Source organism: Cryptotermes secundus, unplaced genomic scaffold, assembly GCF_002891405.2.
Source record: "Cryptotermes secundus unplaced genomic scaffold, Csec_1.0 scaffold1702, whole genome shotgun sequence".
NCBI lineage: Eukaryota > Metazoa > Arthropoda > Insecta > Blattodea > Kalotermitidae > Cryptotermes > Cryptotermes secundus.
This window is the reverse complement of record NW_019727429.1, coordinates 73,974-101,752: the sequence shown is the minus strand read 5'-3', so window position 1 is coordinate 101,752 and position 27,779 is coordinate 73,974. Positions and strand designations below refer to the sequence as shown.

The 27,779-nt window shown below is 43.0% G+C and overlaps 1 protein-coding gene across 1 annotated transcript in view; it reads right to left on the bottom strand.

Moving 5' to 3' along the window:
* Positions 1–27,779, bottom strand: part of LOC111864807 (protocadherin Fat 4) — a 95,147-nt gene that overhangs the window by 20,779 nt on the left and 46,589 nt on the right. Inside the window, exons 3-6 of the mRNA XM_023852329.2 lie at positions 8,323–8,409; positions 6,531–6,664; positions 4,503–4,568; positions 2,332–2,424 (exon numbers count right to left, since the gene is read on the bottom strand). Coding sequence (XP_023708097.1) covers positions 2,332–2,424; positions 4,503–4,568; positions 6,531–6,664; positions 8,323–8,409 — 380 coding nt within the window. The remainder of the gene's footprint in view (positions 1–2,331; positions 2,425–4,502; positions 4,569–6,530; positions 6,665–8,322; positions 8,410–27,779) is intronic.

Here is a 27,779-nt window from a genome sequence, read left to right as displayed (position 1 = left end):
TGGAGCAGTTGGTGGAATCAAGATTGGCAGGGTAAACCGAAGAACTCGGAGAGAACTTGCCCCAGCGCCACTTTGTCCACCACAAATCCCACTTGACCAGACCGCGGATCGAACCCGGGCCGCTGTTGTGGGAAACCAGCGACTAACCGCTTGAGCTATGGCGCGGCCCTATACTAGTGTTACAACTGTTCATAATATTACAGCGACATCCCAGCCACTTGCAGTTTTCTTGCGTTTAACGAATGAACATACACAGCATGTCGAAAATGGCATTACGTTTTTATTACGCCAACATTAATATTATTTGCAATCGTCGGCACTCGAACTCGAGCCGAACCACTTACGATACATTTCGTAGCATATCCATTGTATTCTTATATTCTGAAATGTAATGGGGTCTACCACTTAAATTGTCCCTCTAGGCCATTCAGTCGTAATTCGCAATAAATCAAAAGTTGGAAGTCGAAGGGTGTGAGACCTCCTGGTAGTCCACATGCAAGCCTGCTGATGAAGTCTTGTAGTTCATTGTACTAAGCAGTCACTCGTCCACTTGTTCCCGTCTCTAATGCAACACAAACTTTTATTTTGAAATGTCAATCAATACAAGGGAGACACGCCCCACTAGAAAGAGCTACTCACAAAGGGAACAGCGTGGACGCCGCAATACGAAAGTAGCGTGAGTGCAGTGTGGGCATACATCAATACAGAGGATACACGCCCCACTAGAGCGAGCTACTCACAAAGGGAACAGCGTGGACGCCACAATACGAAAGTAGCGTGAGTGCAGTGTGAGCATACAACAATTTAGGGGATACACGCTCCACTAGGGCGAGCTACTCACAAAGGGAACAGCGTGGACGCCACAATACGAAAGTAGCGTGAGTGCAGTGTGAGCATACAACAATTTAGGGGATACACGCTCCACTAGGGCGAGCTACTCACAAAGGGAACAGCGTGGACGCCGCAATACGAAAGTAGCGTGAGTGCAGTGTGAGCGTACATCAATACAGGGGATACACGCCCCACTAGGGAGAGCTACTCACAAAGGGAACAGCGTGGACGCCGCAATATGAAAGTAGCGTGAGTGCAGTGTGGGCATACATCAATACAGGGGATACACGCCCCACTAGGGAGAGCTACTCACAAAGGGAACAGCGTGGACGCCGCAATACGAAAGTAGCGTGAGTGCAGTGTGGGCATACATCAATACAGGGGATACACGCCCCACCAGGGAGAGCTACTCACAAAGGGAACAGCGTGAACGCCGCAATACGAAAGTAGCGTGAGTGCAGTGTGGGCATACATCAATACAGGGGATACACGCCCCACCAGGGAGAGCTACTCACAAAGGGAACAGCGTGAACGCCGCAATACGAAAGTAGCGTGAGTGCAGTGTGGGCATACATTCTCAGACAACAACCACGTGCAGCAGTAGCATGTAATATATTGACTTACGAACTGATACAGTACGGTGGTTTCAATCGATTGACAGTTCCCTGAGGATGGCCTTACCGAGCCGAAACATGTCGTAACATTGAAATAAAATGTGATGTTAATGGCATTAAATTAATTAAATATTAAATTCAATATTCTCGTCTGCTGTCCAAAAACATAAGAATTAGCATATACAAAACTATAATTTTGCCTGTGGTTCTGTATGGATTTGAAACTTGGTCTCCGACATTAAGGGAGGAAGATAGACTGAGGGGATTTGAGAACAGGGTGTTGAGGAGAATATTTGGACCGCAGAGGAATGAAGTGACAGGAGGTTGGAGAAAACTGCATAATGAGCAGCTTCATAGCTTGTACTCTTCTCTATGTATAATTAGAATGATCAAGTCAAGGAGAATGAGGTGGGAAGGGCATGTAGCACGAATGGGGGTAAGAGGAATGCATATAGGATATTGGTGAGAAAGCCAGAAGGAAAGAGACCACTGAGATCATCAAATTGTAGGTGTGTGGACAATATTAAAATGGATTTTAGAGAGATAGGATGGGATGGATTGGATTGACCTGGCTCAGGATAGGGACCTGTGTAGGGTTCTTGTGAACACGGTAATTAACCTTGGGGTTCTATAAAATGCTGGGAAATTCTTGAGTAGCTGCAGATTTGGCTTCTCAAGAAGGGCTCAGTAAATGTGATTGTAATGACATTATAAAATAAAATTTATATTGCATTATATAAGGAAACAAGTGGACGAGTGATGTACCAATGCAACAGAAATCTGAAATATAATATTAATAGGAGGTAGTGTTTGTTATGTAATATTAATAGGAGGTAGTGTTTGTTATATAATATTAATAGGAGGTAGTGTTTGTTATGTTTCTTACCTCCGAGATGTTGAGAACATACGGGGCGTTTATGAACTGTGGCGCGTTGTCATTCGCGTCTGTTACTCTGATGTTTACAGGAATCACAAATCCCTGTAACACAGACGCATCGCATAAATTGCACGCAGTGTTCGGTGCAACCGCAAGCTTGGCATTAACAAGTTAAGCTATGGAAGAATGAAATATATGACGATCTAAGATGTTACTTGAGTTAGGATAATTGGCCTTACCTGTCTGAAATGGTTACTTGTATGGGATTTACAGAAATCATTTCCTACTATCTATATAAGAGAGCATGCGGATTAGCTTAAATTATTTTAGAGCGTTATAACGAAAACTGTTCAATTAAGGCTATTGTTTACGGCTGGAAAATTAGATCCAACTCCACATCGCTATGCAAATTTCGGTGAATTGTGTTTGCTTTTTAATATTTTTATTTTAGGAACAGAACTGAACGAATGCGTTATAACACTTCCAATTTATTGGTAAAAAGGTAAAGTAAAGCTATCCCTGTAACAGGCCATGAAGGCACATAGGGTTGTGAGATGTTGAAGCTCCCACATTTTCTGGACAATCGGCTTACACATGACGGTCAGGTTATCAGCCCTACGCGCCGGCCTCTCTTTACCCCCATGAATATTCAAAGAATTACACTTTGTATTAGTCAGCCAAGGAACAAACCCGGAAAGTGTTGTAGAATCTTTCAAATACACATTCTTATTACGTAAATATTGAATTCGTGTCTATAATATTCATGACTCCGGATCTGTAATTTTAGAAATAAGCCGAGGCGTTGTCCTTTCCATAAAAGAGGTAAAGCGATCCCTGTAACAGGACTTGAAGGCCCATCGGGCTGTGAGACGTCGAGGCTCCCACATTTCCTCAAGATAATCGGATCACAGTTGGCAGTAAGTTTGTCAGCCTTACGCACCGGCCACCCTTTACCCTCAGGATGATTCCTGGCACTCATTTCTGTTAGAGGCTGAGTCGACCCTAAGGCCATAGTGTGGTTGGAAGGATTTGGCCAATTGAAAAAAAAAATCCGCCTCATCTGGACTCAAACTCGTGAGAAAAATTTGCCTCTACCACTGCGCTACCGCGTACCATTCCATATAGCTCCCATTTTTATTTTTTTCCTTGGCACTACAGCCCCAATGGGCCTAGGCCTACCTCCATGAACTTCTCCGTTCACTTCGGTTTTTCTAGATTTTACACGTTTGGTAGGACTCCTTGGGCGGGTGATCAGCTCGTCGTAAGGCCTCTACCTGTACACAAACACAGAAAAACGCACACAAACATCCATGCCCTGAGTGGGATTCGAACCCACAATCCCGGCTTCGGAGCGAGCGAAGACAGTACATGCCTTAGACCGCTCGGCTACAGTGACGGGCCCCATTTTTATATACAAAATTGAAATATAGATTCTTGTTATTTTAAACAGTTCACGTTCTCATTGTGGTCCATGGCAAAATTTAGGAGCAGATTATGTTTTGTTGTCATCTTGAGCCAAATATATGAGGTTACTTACACAGCAACGTTTTTCTGACCAAATTTCACTGGAAGAGAGAGAATCTGTGATGAAGATATTGATATCTATGTTATCGAAAAAATTATATATGAATTTTATTTTTTGTTATATTAATTTGTATTCATACAAAAATCCATGAGTAGGCCTCATACTGTCAGACTTCACTCTTCTGAACCGTCTTTAGTTTACAAAACATTAATCTCAAACCAACTACATGTCAGCCGTAACAGTGCTTGCTACTTAATCTAATTAAAATCCTGGATATTGTGTTGCTGCAATAACATATCAGTTTATTGAATTAGATTACTTACCGCTGTATGTTCACATTTCAATGACAAAAATGTTCAGTTACTTTCGAATAAGATGACAGGAAAGTGTGTAACAGAGTTCAACCATTCTTTATAAGAAAATGTACTACGTGTATGTGCCTTGCGTAACTGAGTACACCGCTTAATGATATAAAAATATTTAGATCATATCTTGAGTTGTTCACAGTCTTAAGATAAAAGTACAAGACAGTAAACTTACGATAAGAGATGCATGGAAAGAAATGCTTCAATTTAATGCTACAAACGTAACGGTACACACACATTTCTCTCTCTGAAAACTTTACGAGTATGTAGCAGTTCAGATGTATTCTTACCGGGTCCGCGGCTCTCTTCCTGTCGCAGATCACGTTGACATACACAGAAGAAGGGCCGTCCACGCCCTGTAAAGAAGAGGAGAAATTCTGTACAATGTAATAAAGAACCTTTTCTTAAATAAAATTTTCCTCCACAAATATTTTTTGAAATATCCAAAATACATAATATTTTCAAACACAATTTTTTCTACAATTTCAACACATTTGTTTAAACAATTTAATTCTAACCGCTTGTTTGTAAGAAACAAAAATGTTCATCGGTTAAAATTGTTGGAGAAAATTCAGGTATTTCAGTTGTGTTTGCATATCCGCAGACTTCTCTTGCTTAACCCTATGGGTACATGTACCACCGGTTCACAACACTGGTTTAGGATACATATATACCGTATTTACGCATGTATAGGCCGCGTGCGTGTATAGGCCGCAGCACAATTTTCAGACAAATTATAGAAAAAATAATTTTCTTGGAATATTATTTCAGGAGTAGAACACTCTGTATTACTAATTATGAATATAATTTTTTTTAAATGAAGTGTGATTTCGAATATTTCGAATATAAGCCGCACCCCAGTTTTCCTCTTGAATTTTTGGCAAAAAATGTGCGGCCTATACATGCGTAAATACGGTATATCTCACAGATTCGCATGTGTACCAACGGTAGGCAGCCACTATGGGTGACCGAGTGTTATAACGAGTTCTTTAGTTTACAATGATCTCAGTATTTTTGAAACTGAAGAGTTCCCCTGGGTATTGTGTTCCTTCATGCTGATACCTGTTTTCCTTGATGTAGGCAAGATGACATACTCGTACTTGCCAGTGGTAATCCTACTGCTTCCTAGGAAAATCGGCATTGCCAAACGGAGCAAACCAGACTGGCACCCTGGAACTGAAGCCGTGGTTGCTCCCAGACTAAATTCGAAGAACGCGAATGTTTTGCAAATCATACGCCATGACATCTCTTGTTCAGCAACAGAACAGAATATTTCTCAGTCAAATGTAAGATTACACTGTCTTGTGATTCCTTGCTCCATTAATGACGTAGTGCCGGGCTGTTTATACCATGCAGCAAATATAATATAATATTAGGGTGTGTAAACAGTTGTTTGGGTAGAATGTGAGAGGAAGCGACCGTAGTCTTTATGAAAGCTGTTGGAACCGCTCACATTGAATCAAGCGCTAGCCAATCACAGGCTAGGAACCATCCGCTGCTAAGCAACGGCTGGGTAAGCAGCCGTTGCTAGGTAAAGCCTACAACAATACGTGACAACAGTAGGCGTCCGTCGTTAGGCAACGGTCTTGTTTTCTATAGGTCTGACTCGATGTTGTATAAGTATTCCCCATCCGTGTGGAGGCAAGGTCGAATACCTCCACCGTGACCCCGCGAGTCGTAGGTGGTGACGTAAAGGGAAGTCTCAAATCTGAAACAGTAAAATATGGCCGCGAGTCCCAAGGGACTTGGACCCGAGAAGGACTGCGCTGGCAAGGCCCAGTAGATTATATTAAAGATAGCCCCGTCCTTTCGTCAAACAGTAATAAATATCTGGTCCTGAGCCCCATATGGGTCTCGACACCAAGACTTACTGACTGACTGGCCGTCAGTCGCAATGTTACTTTGAATAAATTCTAAAGGCTTCTGACGATGGTGTATAACACACAGAATTACTATGTTTTTGGACTTTTCGATCGTCCGGTATTCTAGAAACTAGAAAACACGACGTTTCGGAAACTGGATCTGTTTCCGTCCTTAAGGGAAGGGGGGAGGGAAGACACCTCAATTGGGTCCCTTAGAAAGAGCTAACCTCAATCACTGGAAAACCCCTGTCAGATTCACACAGATAAGGGAGTAAAACCTGACAGAAAAACACTGGTCCTCCTAAGTAAAGGGGCTTGGGTAAAAACTATAACAACCTCTCCCCAGAAAACACGTTGTTCAGAAACCCACGGGAGGCAAAGGTTAAACTTAAAAGGACCACATATCTTAAGAAGATTAAGGTGTTACTGAGACAGCCTGTGACTTTCATGACTTACCTCTTTGTCCAGGCGTCGAGTGAGAGTTAGGTTCTTCGATCCCGGGACAATTCTCACCGGACTGTCCAGCTCTTTTAACCTGAGGACTATGTTACCCCCACGGTCACTTGGGTCACCGTAAATTCGTAGAACTCCTGCGTTAACATTTTAAACATATATTAATCTGATAATTCTGTCCCCTGGGTTATAACGCCGTGCAGTCCGCTGAAAACCAAAGCCCTACTTTGCTTTCTGATTTATGCTGGTTTCCTTACTGGCTTGATCTTCAACTCTGAAGACGGAGATGACACGTTCTTCCAAAACGTTCGTTAACTTTTAACAGCCAACAGGGCGTTATATCCCAGCAGATGAAACTGTTCATAATCTCCGCTATAAGAACATAAAATCCTAAACATTTGTCACTATACAATATAGTAAAGAGAAACGATGCTGCATTGGTTACACGGAGTGACAATAGAGCGCTCCATGCGCTGTTGGAGGTAGTACGAATTCTGCCAGTAGATGACTCAGTCGTCAGTTGAATTTGTATTTTTTTCCGCAGTGGCTCCCGGCGCACTGCAGAGTTGAAATTAATGAAACGACCGAATCGGTGGCAAAGCAAGCAATCAAAGAAGGTAGAGATAATAAATTATTATTATCAGTGTCAGATCTTAAAACCCAGTGGAAAAAGAAAGGCAAAAAAGAACTTCATAGTATCTAAAATAAACACAAACACACACACACACCAAACTGGACAGACGAGAAAGCTACTTTGAAAGGTACTAGAAGAATGGCTCGTGTCCGTGGTTCCGCAAGATAAAAATGAACTGTCGTGCCTTCATATCAATAAACCGTATGAGAGCAGGCCACACCAGTCTTAAAGCAAGCCTGAACATTGTGTCCACAGATGAATGCAAATGTGATGATGGGCTGCAAAAGGAGGAACATGTCTTCTGGGATTGTAAACAGTATGAGGACCAACAGGCAACAATGATGGACATTCTATCTGAGAACAACAAAAACAATACCCAAAGTCAGTTACAGAACTCTTAAGACCAGAAGAAAAAAGATTTGTGCAAGGTGTCTGTTACTTCATAAACAACATTCCTATATTTATTTAAAAAGAGATATGTAAGAAAAGAAAAAGAAGCAAATGAATAAAATGCTATCAGATTTAAGTTAAGATATATACTAAGAATCATGAGGAGACAGCTGTAATAGAATTAAATGTTTATGATAATGTGCTGCAAAGAACTGGATGGGCATTGCCTATCCTTTTTTTTATTTACATTTTTTTTTTCAAAATAAAATTGAAGCTGGATTTTCTAGTAACAGTGTTAAACATGATTTGGTTGTGAGTGCGCGGAGCTCCTAGTACCTACAAAATGAAAGTGTAAAATCGCGGGAAAACCTGGTTGCCCCTGTTCCTGTGCTTAAATAATAAACGCTACGCCATGAAGACGTATGTGAGAAGCGGATGTATAGGTCCACATATTCTTGACCTAGGCACTAGTCGGAGGTGAGTGGTCAGCTTTACGTCCCGGCCGCTTAACCCCTAGGGAAACTCAAAGAACCCAATGGATAGGAGGTTGGACTCCAGATCCTGTCTGGGCAGCGTGGAAGGGAGACAAATTGTTACTAATACTCGAATTCCAACATCTCGGCCTTCCACCCCGTAGCCAGTCGCTATACTGACTGCGCTAACCCAGCTCCCAAATTAACCTGTAATATTAGAGCAATTCTTATCACAATTGTGACAAAATTTCATCTTACAGATGTGATTTTCATTTCCGTAGAGGTTCCTTAAACTTACCGATCACAGCCCCTACCGGTTGGTCCTCGCTGACAAAGAAGCTCTCGGCAGAACCCCCGCTCTCCAAGAAGCATCTGTTGTCGGGGACTGAAAGCAAAACAGTGGATATCAGTATAATCAATGTAATGTCGTGTAGCTCGGTGGAAGCTCATAAACGTTTCGGAGGAACCTGTTCCCTCGGCCATCAATATCGGAGGGTAAACCAAGCCAGAAACCAAAAAGAAGCAAGCGGCGTAATAGGTCGGCGAGTTTCCACCGGACTTCATTGCGTAGGTTTGCTCATGGTAATAATTCTGTTCTTGGGTTTTTACACCTTGTGACAACCGACCGAGCGACCGCCGCTTGTCGGCGAAGTTAGTGCCAACTTTAGCGGATAGAGAGTGTCGCGTGGTCAGCGCAACGAATCCCCACGGCCGTGAATTTCGGTTTTCTAGACCGGAGTCGCTATTTCCTTCAAATAGCTCCTCAATTACCCTCACGAGGCTGACTAGACCCCGTTCCAGACCCACTACTTCCCAGAAAATCTTGTAGCTCCGGGAATCGAACCCGGGACCTCTGGATCTGTAGCCAGGAACTCTGACCACTAGACCACAGAGGCATAGACGGTATAGTTCGCTTGCGGACTCAAGACACGGAGATTTTTGTGGTTTCTGGTGATGTTACCGACGTTTGTAACGTACACGCTGCCTCCATGTACCTCGGAAAAGTTGGCAACATCGCCCACAGCCACACGGTATAACAATCAAACACTTGAATTAACATCAATACGTAACCACCGTGAAGGCTTGAAATCAGTGAGAGTACTCTTAAACTGTGAGCATTGTAAGCGCATCAAACCCAGCTTTCTTTCATTACTTTCCTGTAAATCCTACAACAAAACACTTATAATTCTGTTCCAAGCATGTCTGACATTTATTTCACTCTTGCTGCGTGGCTGAGAGCGAATGCTCCAGTAATTCAATATGATCGGCAGAGGGAAATTAATCAGTCGATACACAAGCGTAGCTGAATGCTTTCGTTCATAGTCCACTTCTTCTGCGGTTTCTTACCACATTCGGAACATTCCATTTCTTTTAGCCGTCTCGTCGTTCGGAGAGACGAACACAGGCCACTGCGTGATCCACTTACCTTCTCAGGATCCAGATTAGAATTCATTGCCTGGTTGATATGTTCCTTTCTTTATTTTCCTTCTTAGTTTTTCTTTGTTTCTTGGGGGTGGGTTGAGACTGAGTCCACTTGGTACGTCGGCCCATTATTTGGCCTATTGTAGCAGCCCCTGATGATAGATGAGTGTGGAGCAGTCGGTTCAATGAAAATTGGCAGGGCAAACCGGAGTACTAGGAGTTAACCTGTTCCAGTGCCACATGTCTACCACAAATCCCACATGATTTGACCTGGACTGGAACCCGGGCCGCCGCCGTGAGAAGTCAGCGACTGAACACCTGAGCTATGGCACGAATCTTATTTTTTCTCTTCCTCTCTTTTATAGTTTCTCTCTGTGTCTCCCGCTGCCAACTTATTTCTGTTCTGTCTTTCACTCTTTCTTTCTGATCACGTATTTACTTTATATAACAAGCATTACAGACAAAAGTTCGTGTGTAGCAGTCAAACTCTTTATTTGCTTTGTAAGTTCTGGTGAAACTTCTCATGAACATTCTCACTTTCTTCCCGAGAACTGTCATATCTGTCTTTGTGCTTCGTAAGTGGTACATTTACATATCTGTCACCCATGAAGCACAGAGTCAGTTATTCATTTCTACTCTCCTCCCCAGACAGTAGCCGGGAAGGTTCCTCTTCATGTTACCAAGCAGGCTGGATCAATCGGTAACTTTTCTGGCGTGTATTCCGGAAGTATCCGGGGCACTCACTGTCCTAACTGAGGTCTCTTTGGTTCCTCAAGCCGAATATCAGGCCATGACCACTTATTTCCACATTCTTTCCCATTCATTATTCAATATCATTGCGTCATTTAACGCTACACAGCCTGATTTACTGACAGCGTTTTTAGTAACTCGCTAGTGGGGGGTAGAGTCCAGCTGGGTCCACTCGGAACAGCGTCCACTGAATGGCCTATTGTAGAGTGCCCCGGGTGATTATGATGATGGAGAATTTGGTGGACCGAAGACCGGCAGGGAAACCGAAGTACTGGGAGGAAACCTGCCCCAGCGCCACTTGGTCTACCGCAAATCCCACTTGACCAGACCCGGGCTCGAACTCGGGCCGCCGCAGCGGGAAGCCAGCGACTAACCGCTTGAGCTATGGCGCGGTCTTAGTGACAGCGTTGCTTTAACTCTTCGAAACACAGCCACTTGCTTTTAAATTGAGAACCTCTCCTTTTTGACAACAATGTGTTTCTGTGCTTTTTTATGAGTGTCACAATGTACAGCGATTATTTCCCTAAACAGCATCTATGCTGTAGGAACTGAATTTTTCAATAGTCCATATTGTTTAGAGCCGATCACAGTGACCGCGGTGTCTAAGGCATGAACCTTCTTCGCCCGCTGGAACACTGGGATCCTGGGTTCGAATTCCACTCGAGGCATGGATATCTGTGTGCATTTATTCTGTGTATAGGCAGCGGCCTTGCGACGTGCTGATCCCCCGTCCAAGGCGTTCTACCGACTGTGTATGGATTAAGAAACTGAAAAAGCGCCAGGGTCGACAAGGGCTATAGAGACATAAACAGACAGACAGACAGACACGGTTTAGATGACGTTCCTGTTTGAAAGAGCTAAATAAACTACAAATAAGCAAAAAATAACAGTTCATACTATCATAAGTGTTTTCGATCCCGGGTCTGGTCAAGTGGGTTTTGTGGTGAACGAAGTGGCGCTGGGGCAGGTTTTCTCCGAGTACTTCAGTTTACCCTGCCAATCTTCATTCCACCAACTGCTCCACAATCACCCTCACCTATCAACTGGGGCTGGTACAATAGGCCAGAAGTGGCCGCAGTACAAGGGACTTACTCCCACCCCACTAGCAATAAAAAACCATAAGTGTTAAGGGGCAGTAAATGCCTTTCTTATAGCACTAGTAAACTGATTTGGCGGGGACATTATAGACTCGAACTCAGGATATATCTGGTTAAAATCTGATCCGGCTAATCGGCTAGCCTCAGTCTTTCTTTACTTTCAGTAGTATTTCCAGGTGAACGTAAGTATAGTCACTTTAAATGCGCCTTCAAATGCCTCATTTACTTGTTAGTCCTCATCACCTCAATTCATTCGACGCTACATAAACAACCTCCTTAATTAACCTGGGTGAAAACTTGTCGAAATATTAGGCACGGCGACATGTCAGAGTAAATGTACGTGAAATTCACTTTCCGGTGATAATTTTTCCTTTCTTGCTAATTAAAATAATATGTCTACATTTTCAGTTGCTTTAAGACTAAAAGTAACAGACCTACACTCGCATCGTTATTTTCAATAACTAAAACCTGATTTTAACATCCTGTCTCCATTAATTATCTGTTCCATGGAGCAGAGTCTCTCTTCATAAGCGTTTCTCCAGTACACAAGAAGTTCCCCGTCTTTTATATAGCTGAAACTTCGTTACTGCGAGCCGTAACACTATACCCCACATAAATTTTTTAATTAAATTTGGTGATAGATTTCTACACTGAAAGCTGTCCAATCCTGTAGGTCAAATATAATAAGTACATTAAATGAAGTTCACAAACAACTCAATTATTTGTCTCAAAACCGCTCAAACCTATACAAAAGTGGTTAGTAAGAGGCTATACAATGCAGATCTCGTAACAGCATCTGTAACGTTTAAGGCACTTATCGATATGTTTGTATTTAAAGACGTGTCTAAGTAACCAACCACAAGCAGCAGAGACATTCATGAAGAATTAAAAATTTTGAAGAAGTTCCCCGACATTTTTGGAGCTTCAGGGTTCATTGATGCTTTCAAAAGGGGCGGCAACTCTTCTGAGCCAGACAAATCTGTTCTATATCGATACACCTTAAATATTTAAGATTCATTTTAATATCATGCTCCCACATCTGCCTAGGTCTGCCATTTTTGCTTTCCCATTCTGATTTCCTCTAAAAATTCCGCAAGGATTTCTCACCTCTCCATTTAAATATACACACAATTTCTCTTCACTTGATTTTCCTAAAGCAGGATGGAAATTTTGTTTACTACTCCTTTTGTCCAGAGAAAATAAGTTGCATTCATCTGTCACAGTCTAAAAACCTGGCACAAAGTTTCGTCAGATAACTGCCGTACCTTCATCAGGCCGAAATCTCAGTTCCAGTTTTGATGCGTAATGGGGAGACAGTGACGAACTTAATTCCCCAAAGTGCTACTTGTACTGCAGGCACGTTTTGCAATCATACTCCAAGCAGGCTTGCTGCAGGTGTGCCTCACCTGATTCGAATTCGGGAGGTCTCTGATTCTAATCTCGACTGTTATCGGTCGTCCTGGCTGGGAATTTCCTCACAAATAGAACAACTACGAGTATTAGCATCGTACGAAGGGGTCTGTTCTATGGAGTTAGTTAGAAGCTTAAGCATTTTCTGAACGTTTACGCCCTGTTATCATAAGACAAAATATTCCTCTCCAAGTTTCTTTTGACGATACTTTTTGTTCATCCTGAGAATTAGTTTTTATTGCATTTTTTAGTTAAGTGATGGCTTGCGGAAGTCAAAGTTTATCTTTGTTGCTTCATATTTATAATCTCCCTAGATCCCAAGAGTAAATATTTTGACTGAGTTACTCGTGGCTTCCTCAGTCCCTACAAACCAACGTGACACCATGCACGCACCACGGCGTCTGACATTCCATTTTCAGTTCATCTTTGACAGTTCGCCTTAATATTCGACTCAACATAATCAATAAAACTGAGAAGACACCGTCAGGTACACCAAGAATCAAGAATTGAAAGCTTAACTCTGAAAAGCAATCGGCCATGATACTCATTTGTCTCTATTTTAATTTAGTTCCCACAAGAAAAGAAATGCCCATCGAAGTTTGCCGTGTAACACTATTAAGAATTTAAATCCCAGTGTAAACATTGGCCGTGTTCCCAGGCACTGGTCTTGGATGAAGATAAATAAGGCCATTAACCTTTCCGCGAAGAAGCTTAGAATTCAGCTTCCCATGCAACAATATTCCGCACGATCAGAAAGGGATTATAACAAAATGCCATTATCAATTCGTTCCCTGCACGGCGACCGTTAAGCTATGACGAAGATCATGTCGGAACTAAAGGAAAAGAGAATTCTTTGTTCATTATGTTTCATTTGTTTCCGGTCTCTTTCCCTGGCAGCTGTTACTTACCGTGACACTGACTTTCCGGTACAATGCAATGACACTTTACCCGATGGATCTAACCTAGCTGCGCTTAACAAGCTATAATTTGCGAGCGAACAAATACACTCAAACCAAATGAGATATGCAAGGCCGTAAAAATTCGTACTCCGGTATTATGGGTTATGACCCCGTATGATCCGGTAAGTGGATACCGACGTTTTGTTTGATCAGATCATTGCAATGAGGTGTGAGGTTTGCACAGCTGTTAAGATTCATCCTGTGGGCTTCTGGTTTATGACGCCACATAGTCTTAGAGGGGACAGCAATATTTTGGAAGAATATACTTCGAACATGCTTCCTCATTCTTCAGGGTAATTTTAGAATGGAAGAAGATTGTTCCTCATAAACGTTCCTGTTCCCCAGTCTATCTACTTGGTGTCGTAACCCAGAAAATCACAGCATGAATTTGATTCTTGATTTAATAGGATGACAGGCTGGATCATTCTTCAGACATTGTGCTAAGAGGCGTCGGCCCACTTAACTCGTTATTTGGTTGCGACAGAGTTTGTTGATTGGTAATCACTGGAGAATAAATTGGGAAGGATGTAGAAGAAAGCGGTTATGATTTCTTTTGATGTAACTATCCAGGAATATTCCTTGATGAACTGAAGGACATGACAAAAAGTCAGAGAAAATATCCAGCCTCTGAACCGAGATTCGCACCCGGCGCTTCCTGAATGCAAAGCAGAAGTTCTAACCACTCGTTCGGTTGTTTGGTATATATAGAACCTCTTCTGAGTAACTGAACAAAGATGCAGCAACGTTAGAGGTTCTCGCAAGGAGAGCCCTTATTTAAGGAAATGTATCTTTTTGTTCATTCACTGAAATAAAAGGCACAATCCATAGCAGGATTTCCCATTTCTATTCTTTCTTCCTTTCATGTGAATGATAACTTGAAGTTGGTGCTCTCATTTAAATGGGGCGTGGAGCTTGAGCAGGAATGGACGTTTCTCAGCGCATTTTGGTCTGTCTCACGCAACTGTTTCGCCTCTTTTCTTTGGTATTTAGAAATAAGAAGAGTTGAAGCTTTCAGCTGCGGAGTAAAGCCGATCTTGTGTTATTTAATTAAGCGCCATCCCATGAAGATATGTGGGGGAGTGGAGGTATAGCTCCATCATTCTTGACCTCGACAATAGACGGAGGTGAGTGATCAGCTTCAAGCCCCGGTCGCTTTACCGCCGGGGAAATCGCCCCCGGTGCCCGTTGGACAGAATGCTTGGTGGGCCCCGTAACTGGTCTGGACGCTGTTGAGTAGTGAAAAATTTATTGCCGTTGCCGGGAATTGAGCCCCAGTCGTGCAGCCCGTAGCCCATCGCTATACCGACTGAGCTATTAAAAAATATTTCAGTGCTCTCTCGCCTCGTACGCGATAAGAATTTGTTCGTCATTTTCACACCATAATCATTTGTAACTTCTTTATTCTTTCTGTGATTAAATGTGTTCGGAAGGCCGCGCCGTAGCTCAAGCGGTTAGTCGCTGGCTACTCACCGCGGCGGCTCGTGTTCGATCCCAGGTCTGGTCAAGTGGGGTTTGTGGTGGACAAAGTGGCGCTGGGGCTGGTTTTCTCCGAGTACTTCGGTTTCCCCTGCCAAACTTCATTCCACCAAATTCTCCATCATCATAATCACCCGAGGCAGGCTACAATAGACCAATCAGTGGCCGCCGTGCCGAGTGGACCCAGTTGGACTCCACCACCACTAAGCGAATTAAAAAAAAAGTGTTTGGAATCAAAGTACATGGTAAAATAGTCCGTAGCGATCCTTCGCTTCGTTATCAATAGTAGAAAATTATGAGCCTATAAGCCTTCAGTTCTTCTTTTCCTGTTGCTCCCACTTGTAGCATAGGGCATCTGTGTAACATCGTTTCACTTCAGTTCCTCATTCTAGGACAGTGGGTATGTGGTCGCAAGGCCGCTGCCTAACACCAACAGACATCCATGCCTTGAGTGGGGTTCGAAAACACGATCCCTGTGTTCGAGCGGACAAAAACATTTCATGCCTTAGACCACGCGGCGACTGTGATGAGCAACCTTTCAATTGAGCTGTGGCAAACAAACGGAGGCTGTTAGGGATGAGTGTTTCAATTAATTCTCTTCAACTTTCCGGTGCTCAATAAAATTATCGGCTGTGTAATTCACTCTTGAATAAAAAAGTATGACTCTCTGAGACCATGACATTTGCCTTTCCTATTTTATTATGCGACTGGTTGTCGTTGTATCAACTGTAGATGATATTTAGCGTCTAAAAATAACGGAAATTACGTATATCGCGGTAACAGTTCGACAGGACGCAGCCGTAGCTTATTTCTAAGTATAAAATCATCCCGATAGTCATATGTTTTATTTATTGATTGGTGATGTATTTAACGACGTTGTCAGTAGCTCAGGCTATACAGTGTGAGTGTCAGGATAATTAATGAATACAAGTAATTAACTGGAAAGTACGTGGAGGGAAGAGGTCACAGCCTAACCGAGCTCCCATTCCAGGAGTTTACGAGAGGTACTGAGGAAAACAACGAAAGTCCTCAGTCAGGAGAGCCGGTAAAATTATCCCTGTGCTTAACTCATTAAGCACTACACCATGAAGGCTACTGTGGAATTGGGTGTATGGATTCACATTTTTCTTGACCTATAGCACTGGTTAGAATTGAGTGATTATCTTCACGTCCCAGGGAAATAGCCACCGGTACCCATTGAATAGGAAGATGGGTGGACTCCAGAGCCGGTCTGGACAACATGGAGAAAATTCTTGACCCTACTGGGGCTCGAACTCCAACCTCTCTGTCGTCCAGCCCGTAGACAGTCGCTATATCGAAATTTCAAACTGCTGTGTACATGTCAGAAGTATCACCGTTTCAGCCAGTACCTTTTTGGAGATGGTTAAATGGAAGAACTTGAGAATATAGCTCAGTGAAATACAACCGAGATTCGAACTGCGTACTCTCACGAGGTAAGTTACCTATGGGGAGGACCTCTTCGGTATTCACGAAAGAGAACTGACGCAGTGCTGTATCAGGCAGTATAATACATTGATTCGTATCGCGATTTTCAGGTAGACTGTAACACGATACGTTAATGGGGTCCTCTCAGAACCGGCTGCTCGTTGAATGCAATTAATACCCAGGGCTTGCCCCCTGCGGGAACGCCGTTACCTGCTGACTCAGTTTGTGATTGAGCTTCCACTTCAGGAACGTTGTTTTTGCTCTGTGCCATTTTCCCATGCAAAAACGCCTTTGTGTTAGACTGACAGATTGGCTCCCAGAATTCCGGTCTGTCACGTGATCGTGATCTGGTAAGTGCATCATAATGGGTAGTATAATAGACCTAATTACTCCTCACCGTCTATTGTTTAAAGTACAGGCTCGGCTACTAGTCGACAGTGTTTTTATTTTCCGTGAGACGAGTCCTAGGTTTTAATTGAATCAAGAAAAACAAGACACGGATACTTCAATGCACAGAGTAGGATCCGAGGTTCTCACAGCGGTGGTTATGAAGAGTTCTGTCTTCTGGGATATAGCGCCGTGTAGGATCTGAGGTTCTCACAGCGGTGGTTATGAAGAGTTCTGTCTTCTGGGATATAGCGCCGTGTAGGATTTGAGGTTCTCACAGAACTGGTTATGAAGAGTTCTGTCTGCTGGGATACAGCGCTGTGTAGGATCTGAGGTTCTCACAGCGGTGGTTATGAGGAGTTCTGTCTGCTAGGATATAGCGCCGTGTAGGATCTGAGGTTCTCACAGCGGTGGTTATGAGGAGTTCTGTCTGCTAGGATATAGCGCCGTGTAGGATCTGAGGTTCTCACAGCGGTGGTTATGAGGAGTTCTGTCTGCTAGGATATAGCGCCGTGTAGGATCTGAGGTTCTCACAGAAGTGGTTATGAAGAGTTCTGTCTTCTGGGATACAGCGCCGTGTAGGATGAGGTTCTCACAGCGGTGGTTAGAACGAGTTCTCTCTGCTGGGATACAGCGCTATGTAGGATCTGAGGTTCTCACAGCGGTGGTTATGAAGAGTTCTGTGTGCTGGGATAAAACGCTGTGTAGTTCGTTAAAAGTCAACCGACGTTTCGAAGGAACATTTTGCTTCCATTTTCGCGGTCTTACATTTTTCATACTGGTTTTTTGCGTGGCTTGTTCTTCTACCTTGAAGATGGAGGCGACGTGTTCCTCTGAAATTTCAGATGAGATTAAATGGAGTACACTGCGTTGTATCTAAGAAGACAGAATTCTTTAATGCGCCAGTTTCTAAATTTCGTTTTGAAATCAACTTCGGCATAATGAATATATCATCTGCAACAAAAATCTGTATCAAATCCATGGTTAGGCGAAACGAATTTTAGCGTCTACTCTTCTACGCACGAATGGAATAATTTCTTTATTGATTTCTCAGTGACGGGTTTAACAACCGAGTGTTTCAGTTACCATAGTGTCACTTGGCTACTAACTAAAACAGACCGTCTGGAGTCAACGGAAAATTGACGGTAGTAATGGAGGCTGCATATTTTTATATCGTAGCATGTGGACCTGTTGCTGGGCAACGACCTAGTGATAAGCAAATATACTAGAGCCGTTCTGAGTAACAGCTTCGCAAACAAACATGTTTCCACGGAAACGATTGAACTACAATAATGAGAGATGTTTTCTATGCGGTCCGTGCCGAGATATTGTAACCGGGACAGTTAGATGAGAGTCGACAAGGTGCATCCCGTATGGAGGCGGGGTCTAATACCTCCACCATAGTCCTGCGAGTTGGAGGTGATAAGAAGGAATGTCTCCAATCTGAGACAGTAAAATATGGTCGCCAGGTCCAGGGTACACGGACCCGAGAATAACTGCGTTGGCGAGGGCCAGTAGCAATTGTAAACGACAGACCCGTACTCTCGTCAGAGAGAGCGCCCAACATCAACAAACCCGCAACTGTCTGACAGTAATAAGAATCTGGTCGTAAGCCCCAGATGGGTGCTTTATTCCAAGACACATTGGCCGACTGACCGTCGGTCGTAACATAAAACTCGACTCGAAAGTCAACAGTTGGAGCAATGAGAGTTGTGGAAAATTCGCCAGCGGTAAGGACGTTAGCAGAGGGCATGGTTAGGAGCCGTTACCAGGAAACCACTAGTGAAGACATAGACGACTTTATGTGTGCTGCAGTTACAGTGTTCTTTATAGAGTGTGTAAACCAGTGAGGCTGATGCAATTACATGTAGTTACGAGTTGTGTGTATAAGTGTTCAATCAATCCAATCACCAATCAAAAGTCCGTCTATATTCACTTATACACGTGGCAATATGTTTGCAGATAAAGTCGCCTTTTACTTTGGAACTATGAATATTATTTAGAATGAAACATAGAGATGAAAGCGTGAAGTTTCTATATTTGACACAAGAAACTGCGGTGTAACTGAAGTTAGAAGTATTATCGTCGAAAAAAGCTGCGTCTGGAGACAGACTGCATGAAACTGCCTGTATTACGGTAAATAAGAAATTTTATACACAAGAAATATTGTATGTTTACTACAAAGGTAAAAGAGGTAAAGCTATTCCTGTAACAGGCCGGGGCGGCCCAAAGGGCTGTGAGACGTCGAGGCTCCCACATTTGCTCTAGACAATCGGCTCACAGATGGCGGTAAGGTTGTCAGCCTTACACACAGGCCACCTTTTACTCCCCAGGAAGATTCCTGGTACTCATTTCTGTTAGTGGCTAAGTCGATCCCAGGGCCATAGTGCGTCTGGAAGGACTAGGTAAATTGAAAAAAAATCCACCCCATCGGGACTCGAACCCGCGACTTTCCGGCATGTAGCATAGTGCCTCAACCAACTACGCTACCGCGCGTCCCCTGTATGTTAACTACATTAATATACATGTTATAAATAGCCTTGACGAAGGCGTTAAACACTTTGGAACATAATCTTGAGCCAGATCCTTCGACCAATGAGTCTCAAAACATATCTCCCCAATATCAATTTAAGTTTATCCCTGCACTTCCGTTATCGGTCTTTCAGTTGCCCTTTTCCAGTAGGTTTCCAAACATAAGGCTATGAACGTTCCCTTCCTCCACCCTAGCTTCATGTCCTGGCCATCTTAACCTACTGCGTTTCACTGTCCAAGCAACTGCAAAAACTCCCAAGTTTATCGTTACGTAATATTATAAACTCCACATTTCATCGTTTTTAACATCAATAACTTTTTTAACTCTTATAATTCATGTTACTATGGTAGTCAAATGCTGATCACAGTAGCCGTTCTGTCTAAGGAATGAACTGTCTTCACTCGCTCGAACACTGGGATCGTGGGTTCGGGACCCACTCAAAGCATGGACGTCTCTCTGCGTTTATTCTGTGTTTGTGTAGGTAGTGGCCTTGTGACAGACTGATCCCCCGTCCAAGGAGTCCCACCGACTGTCATAGGATTAAGTAGCTGAAGTGAAACAAAACGTTTCACGGAAGCACTGTGCTCCAAATTGGGAGCAACATGAAAAACAAAAGAAGATTAGTATTTAAATAAGGCGGGCTGAGATGGGCTGGACATAGCGCGAAAATAGGGAAATGAGAAATACATGCAAGAATTTAGCCGGAAACTTGAAAGGAGGAGACATGTTTTGAAACGCAGGCGTAGATGGGAGGATAATATTTTAATAATAAGAGTAAAAGTGTTCCTGTGCTTAACTAATTAATATTATTACAAATGATAAAACAGTTCCGTCCTGTGTGACTGTTGAAGCTTTTACTACTTCACTTCTTAGCACCCTAACATGTTTCGGTCCCTACAGACCGTCATCGGAGGGAACATCAATACTTTTAGAAACTACTATTGCATTGGGTGTTTTGATTTTTAAAATACATAAATATACAATATTTGTAATATACATTTTATACAAAATCCAAATTTCTTACAACTACAGTAACTGTCCTTGATGCATTAAAGTTTAATTAATGCATCAAGGACAGTTGCTGTAGTTGTAAAATTTGGATTTTGTGTAAAGTGTTTATTACAAATATTGTATGTTTATATACGTGTACTTTAAGAATCAAAACACCCAATGTAATAGTAGTTTCTAAAAGTATTGATGTTCCCTCTGATGATGGTCTATAGCGACCGAAACATGTTAGGGTGCTAAGAAGTGAAGTAGTAAAAGCTTCAGCAGTCACACTGGACGGAATTGTTTCATCATTTGTAATATTGTTAGTGTGACGGACCAGAATGAAACAAATCAAATTAATATTACACCATGAAGATGTATAGATCCATGTATTCCTGACCTCTACACTAGTTGGAGGTGAGTGCTCAGCTTCACGTCCCAGCCGCTTTACTAACAGGGACAATTCCCTCGATACTGGATGAGGCCCCAGGGCCGGTCTGGACGACGTGCAGAGAAGCACAATCTTATCCCTTCGGGGACTCGAACTCCGACCGATTACGTTCAGCCCGTAGCTAGTAGCTATACCGACTGAAATCCAGGCTCCAATACGAGAATGGATCTTTAGGAAAGGACATGTTGAGGAGTGGAATGGATTCAAGTGCCTCATATTAGGATCCAATCCTTCGGTTTCATAAGTGGCAGGAACTTCCGCGTCATTTAAACGACTATCAGCATCTCAAGGTGACCTTTTCTCCATGGACTTCATTTGTTCCTTTCTCCAAAATAAGATACTGTGTTTCAGAAACCAACTGGATAAGCCATGAAAGACGTAAATAAACTCTTTTAGCTTAGGATAGAATGGTACTGATTCTTTACATTTCTTTCTTTACATTTCTTTAACCAGACACGTAAGAATATAATGATATGTATCTTCATATAAGCTCCGATATAAGTATTCCGAATGGTATGCCTTCACAACAACCTGAATTCCTCTAGCGTTGACCCCAGAGATGTGGGCCGACAGTTCTGACCGCTGCGTCGTGCTGTGGCAACAACATAAATTGACATGGGGGTGGCCGGTATGAAGGTCACATCCGGTTTATATGCGTATTCATTAGTTACGTAAAGGGAAACACACAGCCTTGCAAACTTCTTAGTATTATGGCCTCACTCTAGCAACAGAACCTCTCGTTGAAACAAACACTCAGTGGACAGCATTTATATTTCTTATTCGGAAGGTCCCGGCTTCAAATCTCGACCCAGAGACACAGTTTTCTTCGGTCCGCCCAGACAAAGCGTTGGTATATTATTCAAATTAGGGAACGGCCGTTATATTCCTCACATCCTTCGTAACTCGTCAGCCGTTATTTAATATAGGCCACTGGCTGTCTTTAAATATACCATATATAGATGAATGAAAACCAGATTCAGTTGAATTTAATCCGAATTACTGTAACCAATTTATTGAGAAAAGACTCTCATGAGTTCTATCTTCTCGGATATTCCGTTGAAAGTCAGTCGAAGTTTCGGAGGAAAATGTGGGTTCTGCTTACCCTGCTTCATACTGGCTTCTTGCTCGGCTTATTCTTCAACCGTGAAGATGGAGGCGACATATTCCACCGAAATATCGTCTAATTTTCAAAGAACTACATGGGGTTACATTCGGGAATATGCAGTTTCTCATAACCAATGGCGTGAGAAGCGGCAATCTTTGTGATATTAAAAAATCGTTGGCAACATTGTCTCTAATGCAGTGAACTGAATAATGATTTAAAAAAATAGCAGACAAAACAGATAATGAGTTCAGAGAAGACATCGCAAAGCCTAATTTCCCATTGCATACATTTCTACATCGACATCCCTGTTACTAAATTTTTATCATTATTTTATTTTATTTAGTGAATAATTTAAATTTGTCGAATATAATCTTGAAGTTCCACATTGCTTACCTTATTTTAAATTGTTGTTGACTTATAAACAATATTTCATGATCTGTCACCGTAACAAGTTTTTACATCCAAGATTTCAATAATTTGTTATCTACTGCCATAAAGACTACAGATAAAGAAAATTTCCGCAAGACCATATTATTTTACAATCCACAAAATATCTTAATAAAGTTGCATATTTTTCTGAGACCTATTGCCATACATCATTTCAGGATCCTAAACGAAATGGCAATTATCTCCCCTTCCTCACAAATTCGCGTTTCCTTCATGTTTTCATTACTGATAGTAGGAAATTGAAGCGAACAACTTATGTCCGGGCCCCAATTCGATAATTTTTACGAAATCCGGTCACGGGATTCACAAATTGAAAACGAACATTCGTACACGGACACACAGAGAACATGGTGATATTATAAGCTTACTTTTCCTCTCACACACACTCACACACACACACACACACATATATATACGAGTATATATATATATATANCGCGGCGGGTGAGTCAGCGCTCCCCTCCCCCTCCTCCGCACGGTAACGTAACGGTGACGCAACCGGATTGTTACGGTAGTAACAGCGGTTACTACCGCCTGCGTTGCTAGCAACACAGCGCCAGGCAACAAGGCCGTTTTCTGTATTGTCTGATCGAGGCTACATGAGGAGCAGCAAAGGCTATTCAGAGCGAGTTATAAAGTAACAGNTATATATTGCAACGGTGAGAGTAAGCTCTGAAATTATGTAATGCCGGGTTACCATGGCAACGAACTGCCGAGCGTTAACAAGTTCTACGAACGCAAGTTACGCAGTAGACCATGAACGAGCCAGTAGTCTCTTGTTCTCTTTGAAGAAAGAAGAATAGCTAAAAATGGTTGCAAAATCTGCCTGTGTAACACATTAAGGAACCTTACAAGGATCGGATAGCTATAGTATGTATATATGGATGGATAGATAGGCGGGCAGGCAGGTAAATAGACACGCAGACAGACACACACACACACACACAGATAAGTACATACTCGTAGATAAGTTAACATATATAAGTCAGGAGCTGGGATAGAGCAGTCGGTATAGCGACTGGCTACGGGCTAGACTACCGAGGGGTCGGAGTTCCGAGTCCCGGTAGGGCCAAGAATTTTCTCACCGTCGTCCAGACCGGCTCTGGGGCCCTCTCAGCCTCCGATCCAGTGTGTGCAGAGGGCTCTTTCGGCGAGGGTGAAGCGGCCATAACTTGAAGTTGACCACTGACCTCCAACTAGTGCCTAGGTCTATGCATCCTCTTCCCCACAAACTTCATGGGGCACTGCTTAATTAGTTAAGAACAGGGACAACTTTACTTTTACTTAGATTATAAGCTCACATGCATACGCGAACATACAAACATAGACATAGGCAGATACATGCCTGCTGATGTGCCTCTGTAGCTACTTATCCGGAGGCCGTCTGCTCCATCAGCGACCTGAAGACGCGCCGTGCTCTGAGCACAGGCGACTCGTGTAACACGGGAAGAAATAAAATATACGTTCATTTGATTAGAGTAGGTCTAGAAGAATAATTAAAAAAAAGTAAAGAATAATGAATCTCAGATAAATTTATTTGCCGCAATCTTGTATGTAAGTAGTGTGTCTCCCGGTGTACACAATCGCCAGCCTACATCCAGTGTGCCCCATGGGGCATGGATAGAACGAGAACTTTTTCTGTTTATACAAAAAGCTAGATTTTCCTTTGCCTTTAGACAGAAGAAGAGAAAGAGTAGGCGGGGGACAGGAAGAGCAGTAGCCTCCACAGGCGGCGGGTGAGCAGCCAGCGTGGTTCCGGCGTTCTAGAGACAGGGGTGGGTGTGTAGCCATACTGCTTTGCGCTAACCCAAGGCTCTTTGTACTGTACAACTAAATTCCATAGGCTGCAAGCAACAAACATGCCATAGAAATGTAAGTGGCTGGTTCAAGAACAATTACATTACACGTTACTTTGTACGAAGACATTTAACGGTTAATAGTCTGACCGCAGGTAAGTCTATGCGATAATAGAAGCACTCAGAAGACGTACATATGAACGGGGGGGGGGAGCGAAACTGAGCCCATTTGGTACAATGACCACTAGTGGGCCTAATGAACCAGCCCCGGGTGATAGAAGAGTATGGAGTATTCAGTGGAATTGACAAGGGAAACCGAAGTACTTGGAGAAAACCTGTCCCATTGCCACTTTGTTCACCAAAAATTCCAGATGATCTGACCTGGGATCGAACCTGGGTAATCTGAGCCATGACACGGCATAGATCATTCGTTCCTAATAAAAGCATTGAATACTATCGAGATCCATCGCTGCTATTACGAAGTTAGTTAAAGGCAAAGATGTCCCTGTGCTTAACTAATTAAGCACTACGCCGTGAGGACGTATGGGGGAGTGGATGTATAAAACTACGTTTTCTTGACCTCGGCACTAGATGGAGGTGAGTGGGCAGCTTCAAGCCCCGATCGCTTTACCCCCGGTAACCACTGGATGAGAGGCTGGGTGTGCCCCAGACCCGGTCTGGACGACGTGGTAAGAAAGTATTGCCCCTAGTGAGACTCGAACCCCGATTCTCGGCATCCAGCCCCCTAGCTGGTCGCTATACCAACTGCGCTATCCTCGCTCCCTGTTGCAAAGTTAGTTTACATTAAATTCGGCGAATGATTAATTCAGTTGAGTTCAGTATCTTAGCCTGCCTAAAAACCAAAAGCCAGAAACATGCAAATAACCTGTATTAGATTTGAGGTTCTGGTAGGGTGAGTGCCGTGTACTTCGGTAGAAATTTGCTGACATGTCAGAGGAACGTCAGTGAAGCTCTTCATAACTACATGGCATCTCATCTCAGGAGACAACGCTCTAAATATACAAGTAAAATTCCATCTGCTCCATTACATGGATATGAAGCATCCCTTATCTCAGCAGAAGAGCAGAGAGAGAGATAGTCTCAGAACTTATTTTGAGGAGAATATTTGGACCTAAGGAATATGGAGTAACAGCAATATGGAGAAAATTACACAGTGAAGAGCTCAATGAAATCAGAATAATTTTATGTGGAGAGGCGCCAGGTGCTTCATTTGGAGTTTCGAGTAAAGCGGTCGTCACTTCTGTTCATCTCTGCCCCATTTTGGAGAGTCGAGACGGACATAACCAATTCGGCTTTGTTAATAAAAAAGTGTAGGATTCCTCTCAGAAGCGTTACATATACATTTAATTGCCGGAGCATTTACAGCGACACTCATCCCAAACAGATCTCCGTCCCTTGCTCCAGTCTGTTGCCCATTAACTGTCTCTTTTTTTTTCTTTTTTTTTCCTTGGCACTACAGCCCCAGTGGGCCTAGGCCTACCTCCATGAACTTCTCCGTTCACTTCGGTTTTTCTATATCTTACACATTCGGTAGGACTCCTTGGGCGGGTGATCAGCTCGTCGCAAGGCCTCTACCTGTACACAAACACAGAAAAACGCACACAAACATCCATGCCCTGAGTGGGATTCGAACCCACGATCCCGGCTTCCGAGCGAGCGAAGACAGTGCACGCCTTAGACCGCTCGGCTACCGTGACCGGCGAACTGTCTCTAACCTCCCTAAATAAATACAACATACTTATTAGTACTTAACCTAGTTAACAGACTTAACAGAAACAATTCTGTCAAAAGAAAATTATTATGCCTTAATTATTCTTATGGGGCACACGGTAGCGTAGTTAGTTGAAGCACTATGCTACAAGCCGGAAAGTCACGGGTTCGATTCCCAATGAAGGCTTTGGATTTTTCAATTATCCTAATCATCACACTTTGAACCTGGGGTCGACTCAGCCTCTAACCAGGAATTTTCCTGGGGGTAAAGAGCGGCCAGGGCGTATGGTTTACAACCTCACCGCCATCTGTGAGCTGATGTCTAGAAGATGTGGGAGCCTCGACGTCTCACAAACGTATGGTCCTCTACGGCCTGTTACAGGGATAGATTTAGCTTAGCTTTTAATTACTGTTGTAGTTGAGCAAAACAGCTGTAAATTTCGTTCTTCGGCGCTGTAGCCCAAGTCGACTCAGGGCTTCCTTCATTTAAACATTTTCCAAATCGCATTTGTTGGAGGATGTAAACACCCCACTGCCTCTGCTTTCACAGGTTAACGTAATGAACACTAAGGCTCATGATCCAAGCGGCATTAGAGTCTGTTCCAACAGAGTTAGCCCGAGCGACCGCCGCGGTAGGCTAAGCAACGCCCAGTTACGTAAAAGAAACGGAACTGCGAGCATAGCTTGAGGCGTAACCAGCAACTTCTCTACTCTCTTAAAATATCCGAAGCTTTTATGGTCTCTTTTAGTGCTTTAAACTGTTTCTCTTCCATCCGAAGTAAGACACACACAACAGGTGGGTACTGCAGGTCGGACGGCGTCTTGATTGGATGAGCATGCGTGTTGCAGTAGCCATTTCATGCGTGTACGCCGAGGTCAAGGAGTCGTGTCTTGCCCCAATTGCAGTCACGTTATGACTACACGAATTATGTGCCGTATCAAAGTTTCTTACAAAATCGTAGCGATTTCTGTCAGTGCCTGACTTTGTGATCTCCCCAAAAGTTCGGAACTCGGCAGGGTTCTGGGTTCACATCTTCAGAATATACACACACAAACCGACTCAAGCGGATGCGAAAATCGTCTTTCTCCCTCCACAAACCAAACCGGATTACAACTGATTTACGCAGTTCTCACGTCGGTGGATATGTTTACGTTCGTCTGTCATGCTGCGCAGTCTGGTGGCAGTGCGTCCATCCGAAACGTCGACAGCGATCAGCTAGACTAGACGGCATCACACCCTAGAACACTAATATTTAGGGTTAGAGATATTTGTAACAGACAGAACAATCTTTCGAGAGGAGCTGCGCGTTTGAAATCTACAGAACGATCCATCCGGAGGAGACTCCAAATTAATAATTATAAAATCATGCAATAATTTACCATTAGAAACGAAATGTGGTGACACTGTATATTTTGCAAAACCATCCTGATGCCTGCCTGCCCGGTTCACGCCATTTATTTCAGTCCTGTCGTGCTGCCTGCATGATTTGCAAACACACCAGCCTGTGTCTCCAGGAAATCAATTTTAATATCTCCAATTTTAATATCATGACCAGCCATGATATTTGTTTATTAATATATATATACATCATGGATAAACAATACAATAAATATATATAAGTATATATATGAATGTTTACGAGATAATTTTAGGTTACAGCTTTTTAGTGACATGATATTTCAGGTAGATTCTAAAGGGTTCTGACGATGGTGTATAACACATAGAATTACTGTGTTTTTGGACGTTTTCATCGT